At 42.8% G+C, this 21,140-nt stretch overlaps 1 protein-coding gene across 1 annotated transcript in view; it reads left to right on the plus strand.

The window, feature by feature from the left end:
* Window positions 1-21,140, plus strand: part of XPO4 (exportin 4) — a gene marked incomplete at its 5' end in the record, with an annotated part of 103,334 nt that overhangs the window by 74,477 nt on the left and 7,717 nt on the right. The window contains 12 exons of the mRNA XM_082675474.1: window positions 3,577-3,753; window positions 4,230-4,372; window positions 4,876-5,021; window positions 5,870-6,047; window positions 9,389-9,548; window positions 10,068-10,237; window positions 11,009-11,183; window positions 14,297-14,590; window positions 15,507-15,690; window positions 18,832-18,950; window positions 20,316-20,446; window positions 20,957-21,074. Coding sequence (XP_082531600.1) covers window positions 3,577-3,753; window positions 4,230-4,372; window positions 4,876-5,021; window positions 5,870-6,047; window positions 9,389-9,548; window positions 10,068-10,237; window positions 11,009-11,183; window positions 14,297-14,590; window positions 15,507-15,690; window positions 18,832-18,950; window positions 20,316-20,446; window positions 20,957-21,074 — 1,995 coding nt within the window. The remainder of the gene's footprint in view (window positions 1-3,576; window positions 3,754-4,229; window positions 4,373-4,875; window positions 5,022-5,869; window positions 6,048-9,388; window positions 9,549-10,067; window positions 10,238-11,008; window positions 11,184-14,296; window positions 14,591-15,506; window positions 15,691-18,831; window positions 18,951-20,315; window positions 20,447-20,956; window positions 21,075-21,140) is intronic.

Below are 21,140 nucleotides of genomic sequence, written 5' to 3' on the forward strand. Positions count from 1 at the left end.
AAGTATTTCACCATTACTCATCAACTCCCATCCATAATAAAAAAGAGACTAAAAGAATAAGAAAATGGAAGAATGATAGAGTCACCTACAAGGATGGTATAGTAGTGAAATGAATCACCACAAATAGAATAAATGGCTACTCTTCATTATTTTTCAGTTTTCTAATTGCATTTTCCAAAATATAGCACAGTCTTTCAAGAAGTCTTGAAATAACCATCTTTTACGTTTTGTTGTTAATTGTTGTTTTTAACATTTCATTGGATGCTATTTGAAATTCAGAATTTTTCATTTTTCTGCCCATAGTAACAAAGAAAAGGAAATTGTCAGAATAAGATGTTTCAGTGATAAAACAAATCAGAAGGTGAATGTAAAGAGACAGTTGCACTCTGAGCCGTAATAACGTTGGTAAAATTGATAGTATAAGTGAAATCTGGGACTGAGTTTTAGGTGATCAGTTTTCTCAAGCTCAGTAATTTATGAGCAAACAGTGTATTTCCAAGGACAAAACGAAAATATGGCATTCCCATCCAGTCAGTTATTCCATGGAAAACCTTCACCCAATATTCTGTGAGTTTAGAGTTTACTAAAGGATACTGACAGTATTTCTGTATCTTTTTTGATGTTCATGCAACAGCATTTACTTAGTATGGTTTGTAATTGTATTGATGGTGAAAGCAGTATTTACAAAAGGGGTTGGAAGGAAATAAATGATGTAATGAAAAATATTGGTTGAATTGATCATTTTTATTGGTATTTATAAACCTAAATGAATATGTTATACTGCATTTATGGAACCAGGAATATGGCTGTCCTTCAACAAAATTATGAGCCGTCAAGGTTTTAAAAAGTGTAAAGCGTTTTGATGGTACATGAGCGAGCAGAGCCAGCATTAGTAGTAAGTTAGAACCTCCTAGAGTTGGATTTTGCAAGTACAGTTGGTCCTCATCCTTTGTGGATTCCATATTTACAAATTCACTTCCTTGCTAAAAATCCTTTGCAACCCCAAAATCAGCACTTGTGGAACTTTTCATGATTGTTCATGGACATGTGTGTGCAAAGAGTGACAAAACGTATGAGCCGCCGGCTTGCTTGTTCCCAGCAGGGGTCAAGCCGGGCGGTCGCGCTCCGCCTTGTTGTTTTCGCCCTCACACCATAAACAGGTGTCCTTCTCTCCGTCTCCAGTGCTTCATTTTTCGCATTTTTGTGTGAAACGGCATTTTCCAAAACTCTGTCCCAAAATATTGAAGTTCTTGCAGTGCAGTGACTGATAGGATGATTTTGCTGTTTCCGACGGCCTCCGGGTGCTGTGCCCAAGTGCAGGGAGGGTGGGGTGAGCCTTAGGGAGAAAATGTGGGTGTTAGATGAGCTTTGCTGGACAGGCTGCTGGCCATGAATCAGCAGTGCATGTGAAATAAGGTGTCTGTACACAGAAGCACACATAAACAAGGTGGTCACTGACCTCTCCACCTGCGCATGGTGAAAGCTGCAGTGACCAGAGTATTAGCTAATTCAGTGTTTGCGGGGACTTTGTAGGACACAAACACCACAGGTAATAGTAGGAGTCCAGTATTCACAACGTGAACATGTCCTAGTTAGTTACATTCAAAGAATGTTGCCTGTTTTCAGTATAAACACTTTCAAGGCCAGAAAAATAGGAATAAAATTTGGGTTTGCTATTTTAAAATTCTTAATAAAATTATCTAGTGAAGTTTTTTTCACTTTCCCTTTAGTCTTATGTAAAGTTTTCACAAAATTACTTTAAAAAAATAAATTTATTTATTTATTTATGTTTGGCTGTGTTCGGTCTTCGTTGCAGTGCGCGGGCTTCTCATTGTGATGGCTTCTCTTGTTGCGGAGCACGACTCTAGGTGCACGGGCTTCAGTAGTTGCAGCATGCAGGCTCAGTAGTTGTGGTGCGTAGGCTCAGTAGTTGTGGTGCACGGGCTTAGCTGCTCTGCAGCATGTGGGATCTTCCCAGACCAGGGATCGAACCTGTGTCCCCTGCATTGGCAGGCGGATTCTCAACCACTGTGCCACCAGGGAAGTCCCCACAAAATTACTTTTAAATATTTTTTAAAAATTTAAAGGTTCATTTGATCCAGAATATGACAATTTTTCTTTGTATTCCGTGGGTTAATAAAAGCGAAAGACATAAAACACCATTCACTGGAAGCAGTTCCTTAGGTGCTTGTGTATTCTAATCTGGAGGTGGTATCCTGATGGTCCAGCTTACGCTGGAATACTAGAAATAGATCTCCCATTACTTTCTTTTTTGAGTCATTGACAAATTGCTGAAATAACAGTTTGGGGTGGCGTTCTCTGACGGAGGTTCTAGAGTTGGTGTATTTGTAGGTTGAGGCCTGTTTTGGAAACCAGGAGAGCAAGTTGTAGACCAGACCTGTAGACCTTTCGTGTTCCTGGTTCCTGGTTCGCTACCTATTAACAGAACATCTGAAACTGTGCCAAACAAAACCTTTTAAGGTCGAATACGTAGCTCGAAGGCTCTGCTCCTTTATTTTTAACAAATTACTTACGAGAGATGCCGTTATTAAAAACTGACCCCGGAGTGTATGCTTATCTCTTGTGGCCTGTAGTGTATTTTCTGCAAGTGCTTTGCTTGCTTCTCACTTTTTTCCATTGGGTTGAGCTTGAAAGTCAATGAATGGTATGTTATTTATGTTTTTGCACCAAACATAGTGCTTGACACCTAAGTGTTCCGAGTTTCACTGAATAGTGATCTAGTGAATTTGTGGATGAAGAAATCGATGCAAAGATTGAATTATGTACCACATTACTAACTAATGGCAGAATTCGGACGTGGATTCTTGCCGGCATGTGAGAAGATGAGCAGAGCTGTCTGGCGTCCTCCGTGTGAGCTCTTCCTCCTCAAGTGGCAGAATCCTTTACTCTGAAGCTGTGTTAGGACCCAGCCTGTACATGGTGGTCGCATCCAGGCCTGGCTCCTTCCAGTCCGTCTGCTCACCGTCCATGGGGCTTCCCCGTGGGTCCTCACACGTGCTGCGCTGTTCCCGAGGGCCCTCCTGCCTCTGCGCCTTCCTCCGGCTTCTTTGAGGCCCATCCTTGCCTTCCTGGTTTCTCATAAAATGTCAAGGGGCATCTGTGAAGCTCTCCCCATGTGTTCTTAAATATGCTAATTAGGCCAGTCTGTTCTCATCATTCTTCAGTTTTTCTAAAATCATTTAATCTTACTTTAATCTAACAGTTCTCATCTTGACTAAAGAAAAACATTAACATTATTTTTGTTTGAAAAACACATCTGCAAAGCGCTGAATGGCTAGTCTTTTACAGAAATAAACATTAATTCCTATTTGCCTAAGAATTTAGATTGTTAGAAAGATTTTAGAAAGTTTAATAAAAAGCCTACACATATTTACTGCAATGTTTGAATTGATCAATTAATTTTAAGACGAGCTCAGTTAGCTTGATCATTGATTAATAATTGGGAACCTTTGTTAAAGGAAAACCTGTAACCCTGTCTGTCTGGCTGTGGGATGCTTGCTGTGATGTCCGTCTTACTCTCTGGCCATCTGTCTTGTGAATGTCCTTTGCTCTCAGCTGGATAAAGACGACATGGTGTACATGGAAGCATACGACAGGCTGCTGGAGTCCTGGCTGACGCTGGTCCAAGACGACAAGCATTTCCACAAAGGCTTTTTCACCCAACACGCAGTTCAAGTGTTCAATTCCTATATTCAGTGCCACCTAGCAGCTCCCGATGGCACAAGGAATTTGGTAAGTTTTAAGCCAGATTGTAATTAAAAATCTATTTCATCGTATAATAAATACTAGAAACATAGGTGAGCTCCTTCAGAGGACTTGCTGAGAGCATCAGATGGAGAGCAAAAGTCTAAACAGGTTCGTGTTTTGTGGGATGTGGCTTGTAGTTACCTTCATCTCCTTAGTTTTCAGTAACCCACCTGTGCCCTGTTAGTTGTCAGGTGATATCCAAAGGACTGTGGATCTTAAAGGTGTCAGATCTTTTCAGTGACAGAAGTTGAAGTCTCTGGTGTGGGAGGTGGGTGGGAGGTGTGCACTGGCTGTGTTTACGTGCGACAGTGGGGGGGGCCATACCCCCACTCTTGCTCTTCGAGTTTCCCCCTTGTTGGTACCTGCCTGGGCAGCCGGCATGGCTCTGCTCGGCCTTCCTCTTCGCGTGTGGTGTTGCGGTTACGTGACAGCTCCGTCTTTATTTCTTTCATCGATAACAGACTGCCAACGGAGTGGCCTCTCGTGAGGAAGAAGAGATAAGTGAACTGCAGGAGGATGATCGAGACCAGTTTTCAGATCAACTAGCCAGTGTAGGAATGCTAGGACGCATTGCTGCAGAGCACTGTATACCTCTCCTGACAAGGTACACACAGTCCAAAGACACCCCATGGACAAATACTGTCTATTCACAATCCCCCGGCGAGCACTTAAAGTGCTTAAAGACTTTAAACACCCCCTCCCCGTACCCCAGCACACGGAACAAATGGACAGAAACACACTCACGATTGCGTTCCTTGGCTTGTACATTTGGAGCCCAGGCACCACAGCATAGATGGCAGAGAGATTATGGAAAACATGGTATGAGAAGTGATGGGACCCGTATCAGTAACATCTTGGAATAACCGGTTTTCAAATGCCTGTTGTAATAAACCTTGATTGTTTGTAAAGCGATGTTTTAATTCTATGTCATAAACAATAAATCACAATTCTTATAGCGCCATGAGAACATTGTGTACATAATAAACATTTTTGTATATGTGTTTTGTGCTAACATCTTAATTTCTGCTGTCTAATAAGTGGCAATAAGTCGTTCTGGGTCTGTGCTTACTGAGCTTCACGAAGCCGTTGATATTTTCCTTCTTGTAGTTTATTAGAGGAAAGAGTAACGCGGCTCCACGGGCAGTTGCAGCGGCGGCAACAGCAGCTCCTCGCTTCACCTGCTTCAGGCTCTGCCGACAGCAAGGTGCTGGATGATCTGTACGAAGATATCCACTGGCTTATTTTAGTTACAGGTCGGTTGGTTGTTTCTTTGTAAAATGTCATTGCCAGCAGAGTAGTCTCAGCCCCAAGAGAAGCTTCCTGAGTTAATAATGGTAGTTCATACGTAGGGTTGGCTTGAGATCTGGATACAGCTGTGGTATGTCACAGAGCTACGGCTGCTTCTCTCTACAGTACTGGCTGGCACGTGTTCAGTGCCTGTTCTGTACCACATGTTTTATGTGGAATTCATTGTAGCCCCTGCATTAGTACTATTATTAGGTATTATGGTTGTCCTTGTTGCTGTTATTATTACTATCATTGTTAATTATCACCCCGTCTTATACGCAAAGAATCTGAGACTTGGAGACCAGCCCTGGTCACACTGGTGTTAATGTTTGGAGCCAGAGTTCAAATCCCAGCAGTCTTACTTTTCTTTAGGGTCTTCTTCTGTAACCATGTTGTCAGTGTTTCTGTATTTTAAATAATCAGGGAAAAAAAACATACAACTTTAATGTTTGGAAAGGCATTCCCAAATACTGACTTTTGATAAAGATAATAGTAGAATTCCTATTAACTTTACAGAATATAGTACTGAAAATTATTAAAAGATTACAGAATAAAAAGCCTACATGTCAGTATGAATTATAAAATTGGTGAATAAAACTTTTGTCCTTTGTCCTTTCCTGTGTTTTTTGAGGGTTAATTATCTTAGAAACAGAAAGTTTCTCATCAAACTTGAATTAACATATTAACATTTATAATTTACTTTTACATCAATTTATATGGTGTATATAAATCAGATAAAACTGAAAACATTTATAGTACAATTTGTTAAATGTAGATTGTTAAGTGTTCATTTTTAATTTTTTTTAAACTGAAGGCTACCTCTTAGCTGATGATACTCAGGGAGAGACTCCGCTAATACCTCCAGAAATAATGGAATATTCCATTAAGCATTCATCTGAAGTTGACATTAATACAACACTTCAAATTTTGGGATCTCCAGGAGAAAAGGCTTCTTCCATCCCAGGGTACAACAGAACAGATTCTGTGATTAGGTAATATGACCTCTATAGCTGTGCTCTTGTAATTGATTCTGTTTTATAAGTTCTGAGTTGACGGGTAGATGACTCGAGGGACGGGCGGGTTGTAAAGCTGACACACGAAAGAAGATAAAACTCGGAGAAGCCTTGAAACAAACAAGGATGGCAAGTACTCAGCACATTTAAGCGGTGCCACTCTGGTGGGAATTGGCAGCTGTGTCCAGTACCGAGGAGGACAAGTGTAAGGTTATTCTGGATGCATGAGGCCTTGAAGGGACATTTGGTCTAATTCCTGCAGACACAGCCCTTGACCATCAGAAAGCAGTGCTAATGCGGGTTCAGGCACCTGAATGAAAGCACCAAGAGTGGGAAATTCTTAGAAACCAGGTGAACGTGAACACGTATTTATTGTTCAGGAAGCTGGAATGACTTTCCGGTGGCTTTCCTGGCCTCTCATAAAGTAGAAATATTTGTCCTGAGTGTGTGTGAACCTTGAGAGCCCTGTTATAAGATGGCAGTGTGCCTCAGATGAAAGAATTCACTGTGATCTTCCTGAGAGGAGTGGTAAAACTTCCATTAATTCTTGATGGTGAAGTTAAGGAGGGATGAACGTGAACTAAATATCCTCCTAAAAGTGGATTTGAAAACAGCAATTTAAGTTTCAGCATCTTAAACTTTAAATTAGGTTGCAGACAGACAGAATAATGACATAATATTGGTTTTTGTCTGTTGCAAAATCATGAACTCAAACAAGGTGCTGTCCCCTCATTCTTTTTATTTTAATGCAAAATAACATAGATACCATTTAAACCTGTGCAATAGAAAATATGTTTTTTTTTAATTAAACTGTTAAGTGGATATCAAGGAAATGTTTGGGAATTTATTTCCTTTATTGTTGCATTCTCTGATTTGAAATAAAATGTCAATGTCAATGCTCTATTGGAAAAGTTTTATTTCTTCCTTTTGGGATTGCTTTCAGCATTAGGTGGAGTAATTGCTTTGATTTGGTTCATGGTGAATGTTAACTGCGGAGTCAGTTCATTTCAGGGTGCTGTCCTGTTGTGTTCTGTGTCACTGTTCTTGCCTGGGCAATACCCTCAGGAATGCTTTCCTTGTATTTTCAGTGCTTTTTCAATTTTTGCCAGTCTTGGGTATCAGTGAGGGAGCAAAACATTTTGGTGTCTGAGAGCAAAGCCTGTGAAGGGTTGAGGTGGGGACCGGAACAACAGGAGTCACCGTTGTTCTTCAGTCCAAAGAGCGAGTGTGACATTGAACGGCAGGAGGGAGACAGACCTTGTTTACTAAGAAAGTGGTTTGCATTTCTTGAAGAAATCATCATTTGACAAGTAACTATCGAGTGCTTACTCCGTACCAGGCACTGTTCTAGAGCAGACAGATTGCTCCCGCTTTCAAGCTCCTCGTGTGGGAGAGGGAAGAAGTAAGGGAATGGCGCGGTTGTTAGCAGACTGTCAGTGCCGTGGGAAGGAGGCCGGCTGCCCGAGGGCCAGGTGTGCAGACCTCAGGGTGTTACAGACCTGTTGGTGTTACCGGGTGCCGTCAGCGTGAGCTTTATTACTTCACGTACTTGAGGGACCCCACTGTTCTAAAGACGCCTCCCATTAATTTATGTGAACGTGTTTTCTCAGTGCTCATATCTATTGAAATGAAAAACAGGAATCAAATTACACATGGACTAATTTGGAAAAATCAAACCCTGCCACATTAATCTTATTAAGATACATCCGTTTTATTTATTTATTTTAATATTTTTAAATTGCAGTATAGCTGGCCTACAATATTGTGTAAGTTACTGGTGTAGAATATAGTCATTCACAGTTTTTTAAGTTTATGCTCCATTTATAGTTAGTATAAAATATTGGCTGTATTCCCTGTGTTGTACGTAAAGTTTCATTTTTAATAAATGTGTTTAATAATTTATTTAAATTTGTGTGATATTTTGCTCAATTGTGTACTACTAAGTTTTGTAACGATAACTCAATCCAGAAGACATTTTTAACACAGTCTTATCACTGGAAAGTTTTAAAAATTATATTTTAATATCTATACATACTTGTTTCAGAGAAGTATATGGTGTGATCGATAAAGCGAGTATAAGAAGTTTATTATATTAGGATAATAGTCTGTGGGGAAATGAAATAGGAATAAAAATTTAAGGCGAAAAAGAAAGTGTAAAGCTTCCAACTGTGAAAGAAAAACTTGTTTCTCTTTCACATGGATGGTGATGGGTATCAGAATTCTAGGGTAGTTAAATCCCAGTGCATACATTTACATGGTTGCTGTGATTGCTTAGTGCACGTTCTGAGAGCCTGCAGATTACATCATTTAAGCTCTTTATTCTTATGGGGAAAATTTGATACTTCAACTTAAAATGCATTGTGAGATCGTTGGCTTAGTTTTGCTCACATACACTCTAAAATCATTTTTAAAACTGTGAGCACTGTTGGCATAGCGAGTGTATGTAGTGAAACAAGAAGACCGTAAACCCACCTGTGTAAAGAAGACGGTCAGAGAAGGGGGATGTCGCCAGCTGCGAAGGAGGTAGCAGTGGGTCAGGGGCTGAAACTGCCGTGAGGTTTCACAGCAGGGAGATGGCTTCACTCACCCTGAGAGCAGCAATGAAAGCAGCGTTCCTGCCTTAGCGCTGATATTCCTAGAATGGTGTCATGATGGGCTCTTTCGCCTAAGTCCTTTGCTTCTTTGCCTTTTAGCTAAAGTCAGGTTAAATACAGATCCCTTGTGCCCCCCTTCCAAACCCAGAACAAAGCCTTTTTTTTTTTTTTTTTTTTTACTGGTCTGCATATCGTGCTGTGTTAACGCTGCTCAGCGTATGAATTCGGTAGTGTAGAAAGGACAATACATGCACTTATGTAGGTAATTCTAGCAACATTTTTATTTAAAAATAACGTTAAAAGTCAAGTTTGTTAGGAAATAAATAGGACTGTCAGATTTAGAGACAAGACTGAGTATTCAGAACGTTCTGGATGAGTCGCTGGCCCGTCCCCACACCATAAAACGACCAGTGTCCATGGGTTTTAAGTAGCTTTTAACTGTGTGCATTTCTCTGTTTTGAACCTGAAAAATCTCTTTAGACAGTAGTGCTGAGACTCGCACGTGTAATCACAGCCCAACAGAGGCCATGACTAGTCCAGCCACGACTCTCTTCCTTTTCTCCTGCTTCCTGAAAGGTCAGCAGTAAAATGGGGCATCTGTCTCCAACCCTCTTGAAGAAAACTTCAGAGAGTTGAGAAACAGAAAAGGGCTTTTTAGGAAAAAAATATGGTTAGACAGCCAATAAACTGATAAAGGAATAAATGACTTCCTTTTTGTACCTACAGGCTGTTGTCTGCTGTTCTCAGAGTTTCAGAAGTTGAGTCTCGGGCAATAAGGGCAGATCTCACGCACCTGCTAAGCCCTCAGATGGGCAAAGATATTGTTTGGTTTCTAAAACGCTGGGCAAAGACTTATCTCCTGGTGGATGAGAAACTGTACGATCAGGTCAGAATGTAAAACCGTTTGATTTCGTTTGGATTTATGAGCATGGGAATTATAGAAATGAGAACATTTTTCTTGGTGATTTTCTCATCAGAATGTGAGTAAGAGCTGAGCATCTTCCACACTGGAGAAAACTGTGTGGACAGCGTGCCGTTTTGTTAACTTTTCCTAGAGCATATCATGTGATTTCTGCTTATTTTAACCTATATTAAGTTCAGAGTACTGTTTGGGAATGGATTAATTTATGTTCTTTGTATTTGGTGTGAATGTGTGACTGTGTATGTAATATGAGAATAATTAAAGCTAATAGGAAAACCACACTGGGAAACATCAGTGGATTGATGATGTTCCTTTTTGGACTTTGGAAATGAATACATTTAGAAAATTGGTGTGAAGTAAGCAATACTTCTGATTTAGTGCTAATTTCAGTTTGATTTCTCTACGGGTTTTTTTGTTTTTGTTTTCTTTCCTTTTTCCGGCAGATCTTTCTTTCTGACCTTAAAAAATTTGTTTTCTCTGAAGATAAGCGTGCCATTCAGTACAGCATTTGGAGCAGACACAGAGGGCTCTCAGTGGATTGTTGGCTACCTCTTGCAGAAGGTCCTCAGCAACCTCTCGGTGTGCAGCAGTGAGCAGGACCTCGCAAATGACACAGTGCAGCTGCTCGTCACTTTGGTGGAGAGAAGGGAGAGGTGAGCTGACATGTGTGACTTCAGTGGAGTCTTTTCAAGTGGTGAACGGTTACACGGTCCTAAGGTTTAGGTAGACCCAGCGTTTTTGGAGCAATGTGTTTTAAAAAATATATCATAGTCTTGTTACAAGTGCAAACAGGGCTTTTCCATGTTACGACTGAAGATTGCATAGATGTTCAAGGATTTGTCATCAGAGAATCTTTATGAGTAACATATTTAATTCAGTAATTTACAGTTTTAATATAGAATAGTCTTATTTGAATTTTCAGCTATCGCATTAGTATTATCCCATTTTAAAGATGAGAAAAACTGATAATTTGACAATAATTTAGTTTTGCAAAGTAAAATTTTTAGTGCTTTCTACAACAAATTCTGGAGATGTTTTCAGTTTTCTTACTATATAGGAAAATGATTGTTATTATTACTGTCATTGGCTACTATTTATTGAATTCTTGTAATTTATTAGGTACTGTTGCAAACACTTCATATGAAGTATCTGATTTAATCATTTCATCAGTCTCAGCCATGAAATTTAGGGCTGTTATTACTGTTGTTATCTTTATCTTATAGATCAGGAAACTGATAATTAAGAGAGATTAAATAAACTTTACGTTGACAAATGGCTAGTTGGGTCTGAATACAAGACTCCAAAGTCTATACCAAGTTGTCTGTGCTGGACTTGAAACAGAAGTTGAAGCTCGTAGCCCTGCACTTTGTTTACTTAGTGCACATGCAGTGTAAGCAAGTAATGCGTCTTGTCTCTCCCTGCAGGGCAAACCTGGTGATCCAGTGTGAAAGCTGGTGGAACCTAGCCAAGCAGTTTGCGAGCCGAAGCCCACCTCTGAACTTCTTGTCCAGCCCCGTGCAGAGGACGCTGATGAAGGCGCTTGTCCTGGGGGGCTTCGCTCACATGGACGCAGAGACCAAGCAGCAGTACTGGACAGAGGTAACCATTCCCCTGCCTTTGACGGCTTTTCCACGTCGCCCTGCCGGCGTTTCATCTATGTGTTGCCGCAGACAGTCTGTGGAAACATAGCTTTTCTGGTGTTTTCCCTCCTAACGAGTGGGTTGGCGCTTAGAGTTTGTCCGACCTGCTGACCTGCTTGCGTGAGGACGTTGAACGCTGTCGAGTGCCCGGCACTTTAGACACCTTTTCCCCGACGCGAATGACAGCCTGAGCTGGTGTGTTGCTTCTCCATGAAGAACCCGTGACATGTTCCTTTGTCTTGGACAAGGACATACAAATTAACCACTGCGTTGGCTTGCTAGGGCTGCTTTGACAAAATACCACAAACTTAGTGGATTAAACAACGGAAATTTACTGTCTCACGGTTCTGGAGGCCAGAAATCCAAGATCAAGGTGTGGGCAGGGCTGGTTCCTTCTGAGGCTGTGACGGAGGGCCTGGGGTTCCCGGCCTTTCCCGGAGCTCCTGGTGCTTTGCTGGCAGTTTGCGGCGTTCCTGGGCTTGTGGGTGCATCACCCTGATTCCCCTGCATCTCCGTGTGCCCATGTCTGTTCCAAATTTCCCCTTCTTATAGGAACACCAGTCATACTGGGTTAGGGGCCCGCCCAAAGGACCTCATCTTAATAACTAATTACATCTGAAACAGCCCTATTTCCAAATAAGGTCATGTTCTGAGGTACCAGGGGTTCGGACTTCAACACATGAATTTTGGCGGGATGTAATTCAAGCCATAGCCACCACCCTGGACACGTCGTCTTATATAATAAGGTTTAAATTGGGAACCAAGAGTTACCAGTGCATGTAGGTTGCCAGCCTGTAATCCCTGTGACTGGATGCCCTTAGTGTTGAGAAAGGGCACAGTAACAGAAATAGGCAGTAGTCTGCGACTTCAGAGCCAGAATGGAAATCAGCCTGACCATGTGTTTCCAGTTTAAATCATTTATTTTCATACGTGCAGCTTTAAATAGAATTAAGAGATCCTCTTCATGAATGTGCCTGTTTACTCTTATACCCAGGGGAGTTGGAAGGGGAAAAACAGGCTGGAGCTTTGTGTTGGTCTTCACCCAGTAGGACAGAGGCTGGACATTGCAGCCCACAGACCAAATCTGGCCTGCTGTTTTTATAAATAAAGTTTAAAAAAAATATTTATTTAGGGCTTCCCTGGTGGCGCAGTGGTTGAGAGTCCACCTGCCGATGCAGGGGACATGGGTTCGTGTCCCGGTCCGGGAGGATCCCACATGCCGCGGAGCGGCTGGGCCCGTGAGCCATGGCCGCTGAGCCTGCGCGTCCGGAGCCTGTGCTCCGCAATGCGAGAGGCCACAACAGTGAGAGACCCGCGTACCGCAAAAAAAAAAAAAAAATTATTTATATATTTGGCTGCGACGGGTGTTCGTTGCAGCATGCAAACTTCTAGTTGTGGCACGTGGGATCTAGTTTCCTGACCAGGGATCGAACCCAGGCCCCCTGCATTGGGAACGTGGAGTCTTAAGCCACTGGACCACCAGGGAAGTCCCTATAAATAGTTTTATTGAAACACAGTCATGCTTAACCGATTACATCTTTTCCATGGCTACTTCTGCACTACAGTGAAATCATAATTGAATAGTTGGGCCAGAGATAGTACGTCCTGTAAAGTGTAAAAGATTTACCCTATGGCCCTTTATGAAATATCTTCTCTTTTTTTTTGCTAATGGGAAAGAGATGAAGATAGTGGCAGAATCCTGTGAATGGTGTCAAGGAAGTCTTTTTTTTTCTTCTTTTGAACTTAAATTACCTAAGGAAGTATGATGATAGCATGCACTTATATTTTTTCCATAAGTAATAATTTCTTTTTTTCAGTTTTACTGAGATGTAATTGACATACATCATGGTATAACTTTAAGGTGTACAGCATAATGGTTTGACTTACATATATTGTGACACGGACAGCATCTGTCATCTCACAGATACCAAAAAAAGTAAAAGAAAAAAAAATAATTAAGGAGCGTTTTTTTCCTTGAGATGAGAACTCTCTGATCTCCTCTCTTCACTTTCCTACATCTCATATAGTCATCATGATGTACGTTACATCCCCAGGACTTTTTTTTTTTTTTTTTTGCGGTACGCAGGCCTCTCACTGTTGTGGCCTCTCCCGTTGCGGAGCACAGGCTCCGGACGCGCAGGCTCAGCGGCCATGGCTCACGGGCCCAGCCGCTCCGTGGCATGTGGGATCTTCCCGGACCGGGGCACGAACCCGCGTCCCCTGCATCGGCAGGCAGACTCTCAAGCACTGCACCACCAGGGAAGCCCCCCAGGACTTATTAATCCTGTAACTGAAAGTTTTTATCTTTGTCTTCCTCCCTCCTCGATTCCACGAATAAGTGAGATCATACAGTATTTGTCTTTCTCTGTCTGACTTATTTTACTTAGCATAATGCCCTCAAGATCCATCCATGCTTTCATGAGTGGCACGATTTCCTTGCTTTTTATGGCTGAGTAATATTCCATTGTATATATGTACCACGTCTGCTTTATCCATTCATCTGTCGATGGACACTTGGGTTGCTTCCGTGTCCTGGCTATTATAAATAGTGCTGCTATGAACATAGGGGTGCGTGTATCTTTTCGAATTAGTGTTTTCACTTTTTCAGATAAATATGCGAGGTGAAATTGCTGGATCCTATGGTAATTCTATTTTTAATTTTGTGAGGAACATCCGTACTGTTTCCAAAATGGCCGTACCAATTTGAGGTCCCACCAACAGTGTACGAGGGTTCACTTTCCTGCACACCCTCGCCAGCACTTGTTATTTCTTGTCTTTTTGATGGCCATTCTGATAGATGTGAGGTGGTATCTCGTTGTGGTTTTCATTTCCGTTTTCCTGTTGACTGGTGATATGAGCACCTTTGCACGTGCTGTGTTATTTATTTGTTTGCCAGAAGTTAGGATCCCCTTCAAAGTGGGGCTTGTAACATGTGGTTCGGGTATTTTTTTGTTTTTTGTGCTTTTTTGCCTCCAACAATTAGAAATGTTTTGGAAAGTAAATATTTACCCAAGCTGAAGAAACGAAGCATGTAAATCAGACTTCTAAAAACTTCACGCTTTATTTTTGTAGGTTCTTCAGCCTCTTCAGCAGCGATTCTTAAGAGTGATAAACCAGGAGAACTTTCCGCAGATGTGCCAGCAGGAGGAGGTGAAGCAGGAGATCACTGCCACGCTGGAGGCCCTGTGTGGCATTGCTGAGGCTACCCAGGTTGACAATGTAGCCATCCTTTTCAACTTTTTAATGGACTTCCTTACCAATTGCATTGGATTGATGGAAGTTTACAAAAATACCCCCGAGACTGTCAATCTCATCATAGAAGTTTTTGTTGAAGTTGCACATAAGCAGATATGCTATCTTGGAGAGGTGAGCACGGTCTACTTTGATCCCTTCCAGATCAAAACTCCTGATAGCTATAACAAAATGATAGATACTTTGCTTCAGATTAAATGAACGTTATTTGAGATAATATTTCTATACCTCCAAAAGATTTTTCAAAAGAACTCAGAGTTCAGAGGAAGGCATATTGAATGAATGTAAATTCTTGCCCTAAAAATGTTAATAATGAGGCATTTCTTAGGGCTAATATGTTACTCTGTCAAACTCATTCACATGAGGAATATTTGATAAAACAAATGGATTATGGTAGAAAATGTTAATAAATTGCTCTGTGGTAGAACCCTAGGACTTAGCATTTTAAGTGGCAGTTTGCATCTTTGTTTTGTAAGTCAGATGAATGTTCAGATACACTAAGTTCTTTTATATTCAGTCAGCAAGGATGTTCGTGATTTGTGTGTTTGTTGTTGTTGTAGATCAAAGGAGCCAGCTTAAAAGTGAGGTTACATTTGGTCAGTGTTACAAAAGTCGTCACAGGTGCACTGTTCAGAGCTCAGGCCAGTGCCCTTTATTCTAATGCTTGGTGCTCTGTGCTTCTGCACCTTAAACCATTCTACAGCTTAAAGTAATCCACGTCGTACAAGAAGTTAAAGAGCAGGAGTAAAGCGGTTCTGTTGCCAAAATTGTATTGTCTTTCTAGTAGGCACAATCTAATGCACACAAAAAGAGTGTCAAATTTTATTGTTAGAAAACTAATGTTTTAAATATAACCGTAATCTTTATGCTTTCTCATTTTCGTCAGTGCTGTAATGTAGTTTACGACAAGCGTTAGAGCTGCTGTTGGGATTCAGAGTAAATTTATTGGATTACATCTTGGACTTCTGTAGTGTTTATGTTCCCCAGCCAGGCTCCCCCAGCAGCCTGACCTCTGCCTGCTTTTTCCCAGTCCAAAGCCATGAACCTGTACGAGGCGTGCCTCACCCTGCTGCGCGTGTACTCCAGGAACAACGTGGGGCGGCAGCGGGCCGACGCTCCCGCGGAGGAGGAGGAGCAGTACCAGGACCTGCTGCTCATCATGGAGCTCCTCACCAACCTCCTGTCCAAGGAGTTCATAGACTTCAGCGACACAGGTAGGCGCGCCCGCGCTCGGCCTCTAGGCCTGCGCTTGCTTCTGTCCAAGCGAAGCAGTGCTTGCGGTATGTGACGTCTCACGAGGAGGCCCCATTTACAGAACAGGCGGAAGCCAGCCGGTCCCCGCGGCCACGGGCAGGGCGGGACCAACAGCCCTGTGTGCCTGGCCTTCCTCTGGTAGAGATGAAAGTGCTGGTGTCTTCCCTGTCCCAGGCTCCTAGCCAGTGCCGGGCACTGTCCCTGTCATGGCAGCATGAGTCTGGTGCCACTGGTGCACGCGTTTTAGAGGCCAGGAAATAGGCCCAGGAGTTTACACCACTTGCCTGCAGGTGTGCAGCTCGCGCACCCCAGCGTCTGACTTCAGAGGCCAGTGTCAGAGCTCGCTTTACTGACGAGTTCCCCCTCCGTGTCCTCTGAGGAAGCCCCAGCCCTGTGCCCACTGCAGCCTGGGAGCCACTGGACTTGGGGGCTGACAGGCGACACTCCAAAGCCCTAACCTGGGGCTCCCCAGCAGCATGACCTTGCGGAGTCTGTTGCCTTCCTGGGCCTCCCTTGCTGTTACAGGGGCTGTGACGATCGGTGCCTGCCAAACTGTTCACGATGTGCCGGCAGGTACCTCCGGTGCCTGCCGTTGCCGTTCTCGTCACCGCTGTTGTCACAGGCAGGCGTGTCCGGGTGCCCGGAGCCCCGCGTGTCCGCAGCTCTCCTTCAGCACCTCTTGCCCACCGCCTGCCTTGCCTCAGGACACAGGGGCCTCCAGCTCCACGGGGAAGATGTGCTGTCCACGTCTCCTCCCCGGACTGAGCTGCCCGCAGGCAGCCGGTGGTGCTGCCCCTCCCTCCTCCGACCCCTTCTCGCCCCCTGCGCTCAGCACACCTGACACTGGACGTGTTCTTCTCTGTTCCCTCCACCGGTTCACTCAGCAGAGGTTTCTGGCAGAGCTGCCCTGTGCCAGGTACCGTCAGCTTCAGCCCAGGAGCTTCACTGCCCTGGGCGGCTGACAGGGCACCAGGTGAAGGGCGTCCGCTGCCGCTGTTTCCAGGCCCAGCCACTCGTGCGCGTGTCGGTCCCAGACTTTCTGATTCCTTCAGGCCGGGGTTGCTTCACCTTTTCTAGATCAGATGTGCCTCTGAGGCCTCAAGTTGTTCTGAGCCTTTGCCTTGAAGGGTGTATGTTACATGACCCGCTGAGGTTCACATGCCGTGTTAGTTGATTTGTAGACTTCCCAGGGGTGTAAGGACCAGGATAAGAGCCCTGTACCCTGATGAACTGACTCTCAGTTAAGAACTGATACTGAGAGGGATGGGAGAGCTTTGTATGAAGGGCATCTGGAGGGGACAGAAGCCCTCTCAGGCTCCCCTGGGAGTGAGCTGTGGAGTAAACAGTATGGGTAAGTGTGGACGGGCAGGTTTTCAAAAGAAAAAAGCAGAAGGATTGAAATCGTAATACAATGTTAGAAAAGAAATTGAGGCCAAAATGCTCAGGATTGAAAGTACAAAATAAGGGTAAAAAGAATAGAATAAGGTGGATAGGGTTGAGGTCTAGAAAAAAGAAAATGAAGACAATTAAAATAGGAAATGATCAAGCAACAGATAAAATAGATGGTAAAAAGGGAGAGAATATTTTTAAGTAATTATTAAAAATAAAATACAGATAATAGGTGAGATAAGAGAAAATATTTTAAATATTATGAAATAAAATTAACATACCAGGTGAGATGTAAAAGCATAACTGAAAATGAGCCTCTGCATGACATTCTTGAGCCCCTGGCAGAGCCCGTGGCTGCAGAGCTGAGTCCCACAACCCAGGCCAGGAGCCGTCTCTCGAGCAGACCCAGCGGCGGTGGCCAGCCTGCCATGGCCCCGGCCCAGCAGGCCCAGGCTTCCTACTGGATGGATCCAGGCTCGCCATGCCCGGCTTTGGAAAATGGGATTCTTGCAGCTGGAACTGAGGCTCTTGGAGAAAAGTAAAGAATTAGGCTGAAAACGTGGTTTTTAAGTAGAAGTGCTTTTTTTACCACATTTTGTCCTTTTTTTCCCCCTTGTTCTGAAAGTAAATACGCTCATAATAGAAAACACTTGAAGTACAGGGACAGAAAAATCACCCATGCTTTGACATAATCCAGAGTAATTGCATTTTGTTAATTTCCCTTTTGGTTATTTTGTATAATTTTTTTGTGATTATGCTCCAAATATAATTTTATATTCTGCCTTTTTCATTAATGTATTATTAGCCTCTTCCTTGTCATTAAAATTTTTCATGACTTTTTGATGGCTGCGTGGTAATCCACATTTTGGAACCTAACCCTGTTTTTGTAATACAGGACATCTGGAGTATTTACAACTTTGCTGTTACAGTGATAAACTAATTACTTCTGTGGATGAATCACTGTCTAAATTTATGTTTATATCCTTACTATATACAGCGCTCAAAAGTCTCTTATTATATTGCTTTTGAGGGTAACTATCACACTGTATCCTCACCACCATTTACATGTTATCATTCAGAAGTCACTTGTAATCTAATGAATCAGAAGTAGTACCTTCAAAAACTTTGTATTGCTTGCTTAATGATTGGATCGAACTTGTTTTTTTTTCATTGGGCTTATGGTTTTGTTAGGTGTTTGTCTGTGGATTTTGGTCCTTTATCTGTTAAGGTTTTAAGATTCTGAGTAATTTATGTGCCTCCTTTATGGATTAAGGGTAATAATCCTTTGTCATATTAGTAGCTTTTTAAAAAAAACTTTCTTTTTTTTATGCAATATTTAATTCCTATATCTCCCCCCATTCCTTTCCAGCTTAGAAAAATCCCACACACCTAGGAGAAAAGTGAATAGTACTATGGAAATTATTTAACTCACAGTATGACAAATGTGTCAGTGGGGTCAATTTTACTTTTCAAAAAACATTGATTAAGCGTTAGTTTTACTTTCATCGTCGTAGAATGATAATGTAAACACAATATCTGCGTCCAGTATTCAGACCCTAAACAGGACAACACGAAAGGCTGTATTATCCTCTTGTAGATTTATTTTGTCTTGGGGGCTTGACTTCGCTTTCACTTTCATGCAGGAGAACATACCCACCTTCGTAGGTTTATTGATGTTACGGCTGTAAGACTGCGTTGTTCTCACTTTATAGATGAAGTGTTTAGGGGTCAGGAGCCTGGGCCAGCAGCAAACAGATCTGTGTCGGCAGCCGATGTTGTGTTATATGGAGTGAACCTGATTCTGCCCTTGATGTCACAGGACCTCTTGAAGGTAAGTGAAGAAAGGAATGTGAAGTTAAAACCGCATATGCTTGAACTCGAAGGTTCAAGATATTTCAGGCACGAATACACGTCCGATTTAATTAAGGGGGCCAGTACCTACTCATCTGTTAAGTGTGTGTGGAAATAAAGTGTTTGTGTGGCTGTCCTGTGTCCTTCACACCCATGCCTTCCCTGGAGCCCTGCACTCACTGATCCCTCAGTGTCAGGGAAAGGCTGGTTCTTCTAGAACCCGAGTGCCGATGTTCGCGGTTTTGATTCCCTCGTCATTTGTCGTTCAGCAAATACAGGAAGTTTCATGTGTAGTGTATTTCTCTGGTGCTTTCCCAACATCATTCTCAGGCTGAGGGTTTGGGCAGCAGAGGGCATTTCCCAGCCGCTCCGTGGAGAAATGGAATGGTAAGAAACCAGGGCTCACACAGCTGGTCAAGTTCCATACGTTCTGACTGTACTGGGCCTTGGTTTCTCTCACTGGTTGATGTCAAGGGTGTGGTGGTGATGAGGCTGCCCTTTCTCCCACTCTGAGTACCATCGAGGGAGGGTGTCTTCTGCGTTGTCAGGAGGTGGGAGGTTGGAGAGGAAGAGTGAGGTGGACAAAATAGAGGGGCAGAGGGAGGGGCCTGGGGAGGAAGCAGGGCTGGGAGGGGCCTGTGCAGTTGAGGGTCAGAGTGAGAGCTGTTAGGTTCCCAGCGCGCGGCTGTGACTGTAGGCTTGTCCCTCCTGGAGAAGTGTCTCTGCGGAAGGCAGCCAGCAGGATGGGAAGTTTAGGAAGCTCTGTGTATTGATTTGCTTTTCGGGTTCTTTTGTTTTTTGGTGTTTATTCATCAAATAAACCATTAGACATTTAGATGTGTATTTTCTTAAATGAGGTTAGCTGTAGATTACCTGCTTTTTACCTCAGTTCTCCAGGACTGTGCAACCAGTAAATAGATGTTGGAAGTGTGCAAGGCTGAATACTCCGTTCTAATCCTGATTTTAACAGTTTGTATTACGTTCTTGTATTTTTCCACATGCTTGAATGCAAATGCTTTTATTCACAGGCCGTTTAGTAATTTGAGATTTGGCTGCTTTGTTCACTTTTCCAAGGTAAACATAGAACACCTGGAATTGGCTATGGCTTTGGTAACTATCCAGAAGATGACTGTTTCTGCTACGTGTTACTTTCATATTAGTTACTAAAGTGTTCCCGTTTTTGTAACTCACTTTTACATTTAATTAGGTCTTTGTGTTTTCTGTATCCTGTATATGTTTTAAACAAATCATTATACTTAGAAGCTTGATGGTTATTACTTTATTCCATTAATGAAAACAAGTTAGATATCATTAAACATCTAAATATTTAATATTTCTTTTTCAGTTTCCAACCCTTTGTAATCAATACTACAAATTAATCACATTTATCTGTGAGATTTTTCCTGAAAAAATACCACAGCTTCCTGAAGATCTTTTTAAAAGTCTGATGTACTCGTTGGAACTAGGAATGACGTCATATCCTTTGAGTGAACATCGTGATCACTTGTCACTAGGGAAAAAGAGGTTGCTAGAAGAAAAGTTTTCAAAATTTGTATTTTTTCTTTTGTGGTTCAGTCTTATTTCTTTAAAAAGCAGTCATGCCTATAGCTGCCCTACTTCTGTGTTTCTTTCATTAACCTGCCCCCTCGTCCTCCTTTCACAGACCCAGAGGCATTCGGCCCCGGGCCCCAAAGTCACTGTCTCATGGAGCCCAGGTAGTAGTGCCACATCCTGTTGCCGCGTCTCTGATCTTTGCCACTTGGTTGTGTGCATCACAGTCAGAACACACACAAAGCTCCAGTCCTGGGCCCCAGACACATACGGATAATCTTGGAAACACTGGGACTCTCCTGTCCTCACCTAGCTCAGTAAAGACTCACCGACGTACTCACCTTCTAGAAACAGCCATCCATTGGATAATAGCTTTAATTGTTTATCTTCTGTAAGTCAAGTATCTCTAGTTTGTTCTTTGACCTTCGTGATCAGAATGAGTTCGGAGGTTTGCCAGCTGTGCCTGGAAGCTTTGACCCCGTTAGCTGAACAGTGTGCAAAAGCACAGGAGACAGACTCGCCACTTTTCCTGGCAACACGGCACTTCCTCAAGGTGAGATGTTTGGGTGCAGTCATTGCCCGGGGAGGGCGGAGGGGGGGGGTCTTCCCTCCAGGGGGC

This window comes from Grampus griseus, assembly GCF_964374135.1.
Source record: "Grampus griseus genome assembly, chromosome: 18".
NCBI classification, from domain to species: domain Eukaryota; kingdom Metazoa; phylum Chordata; class Mammalia; order Artiodactyla; family Delphinidae; genus Grampus; species Grampus griseus.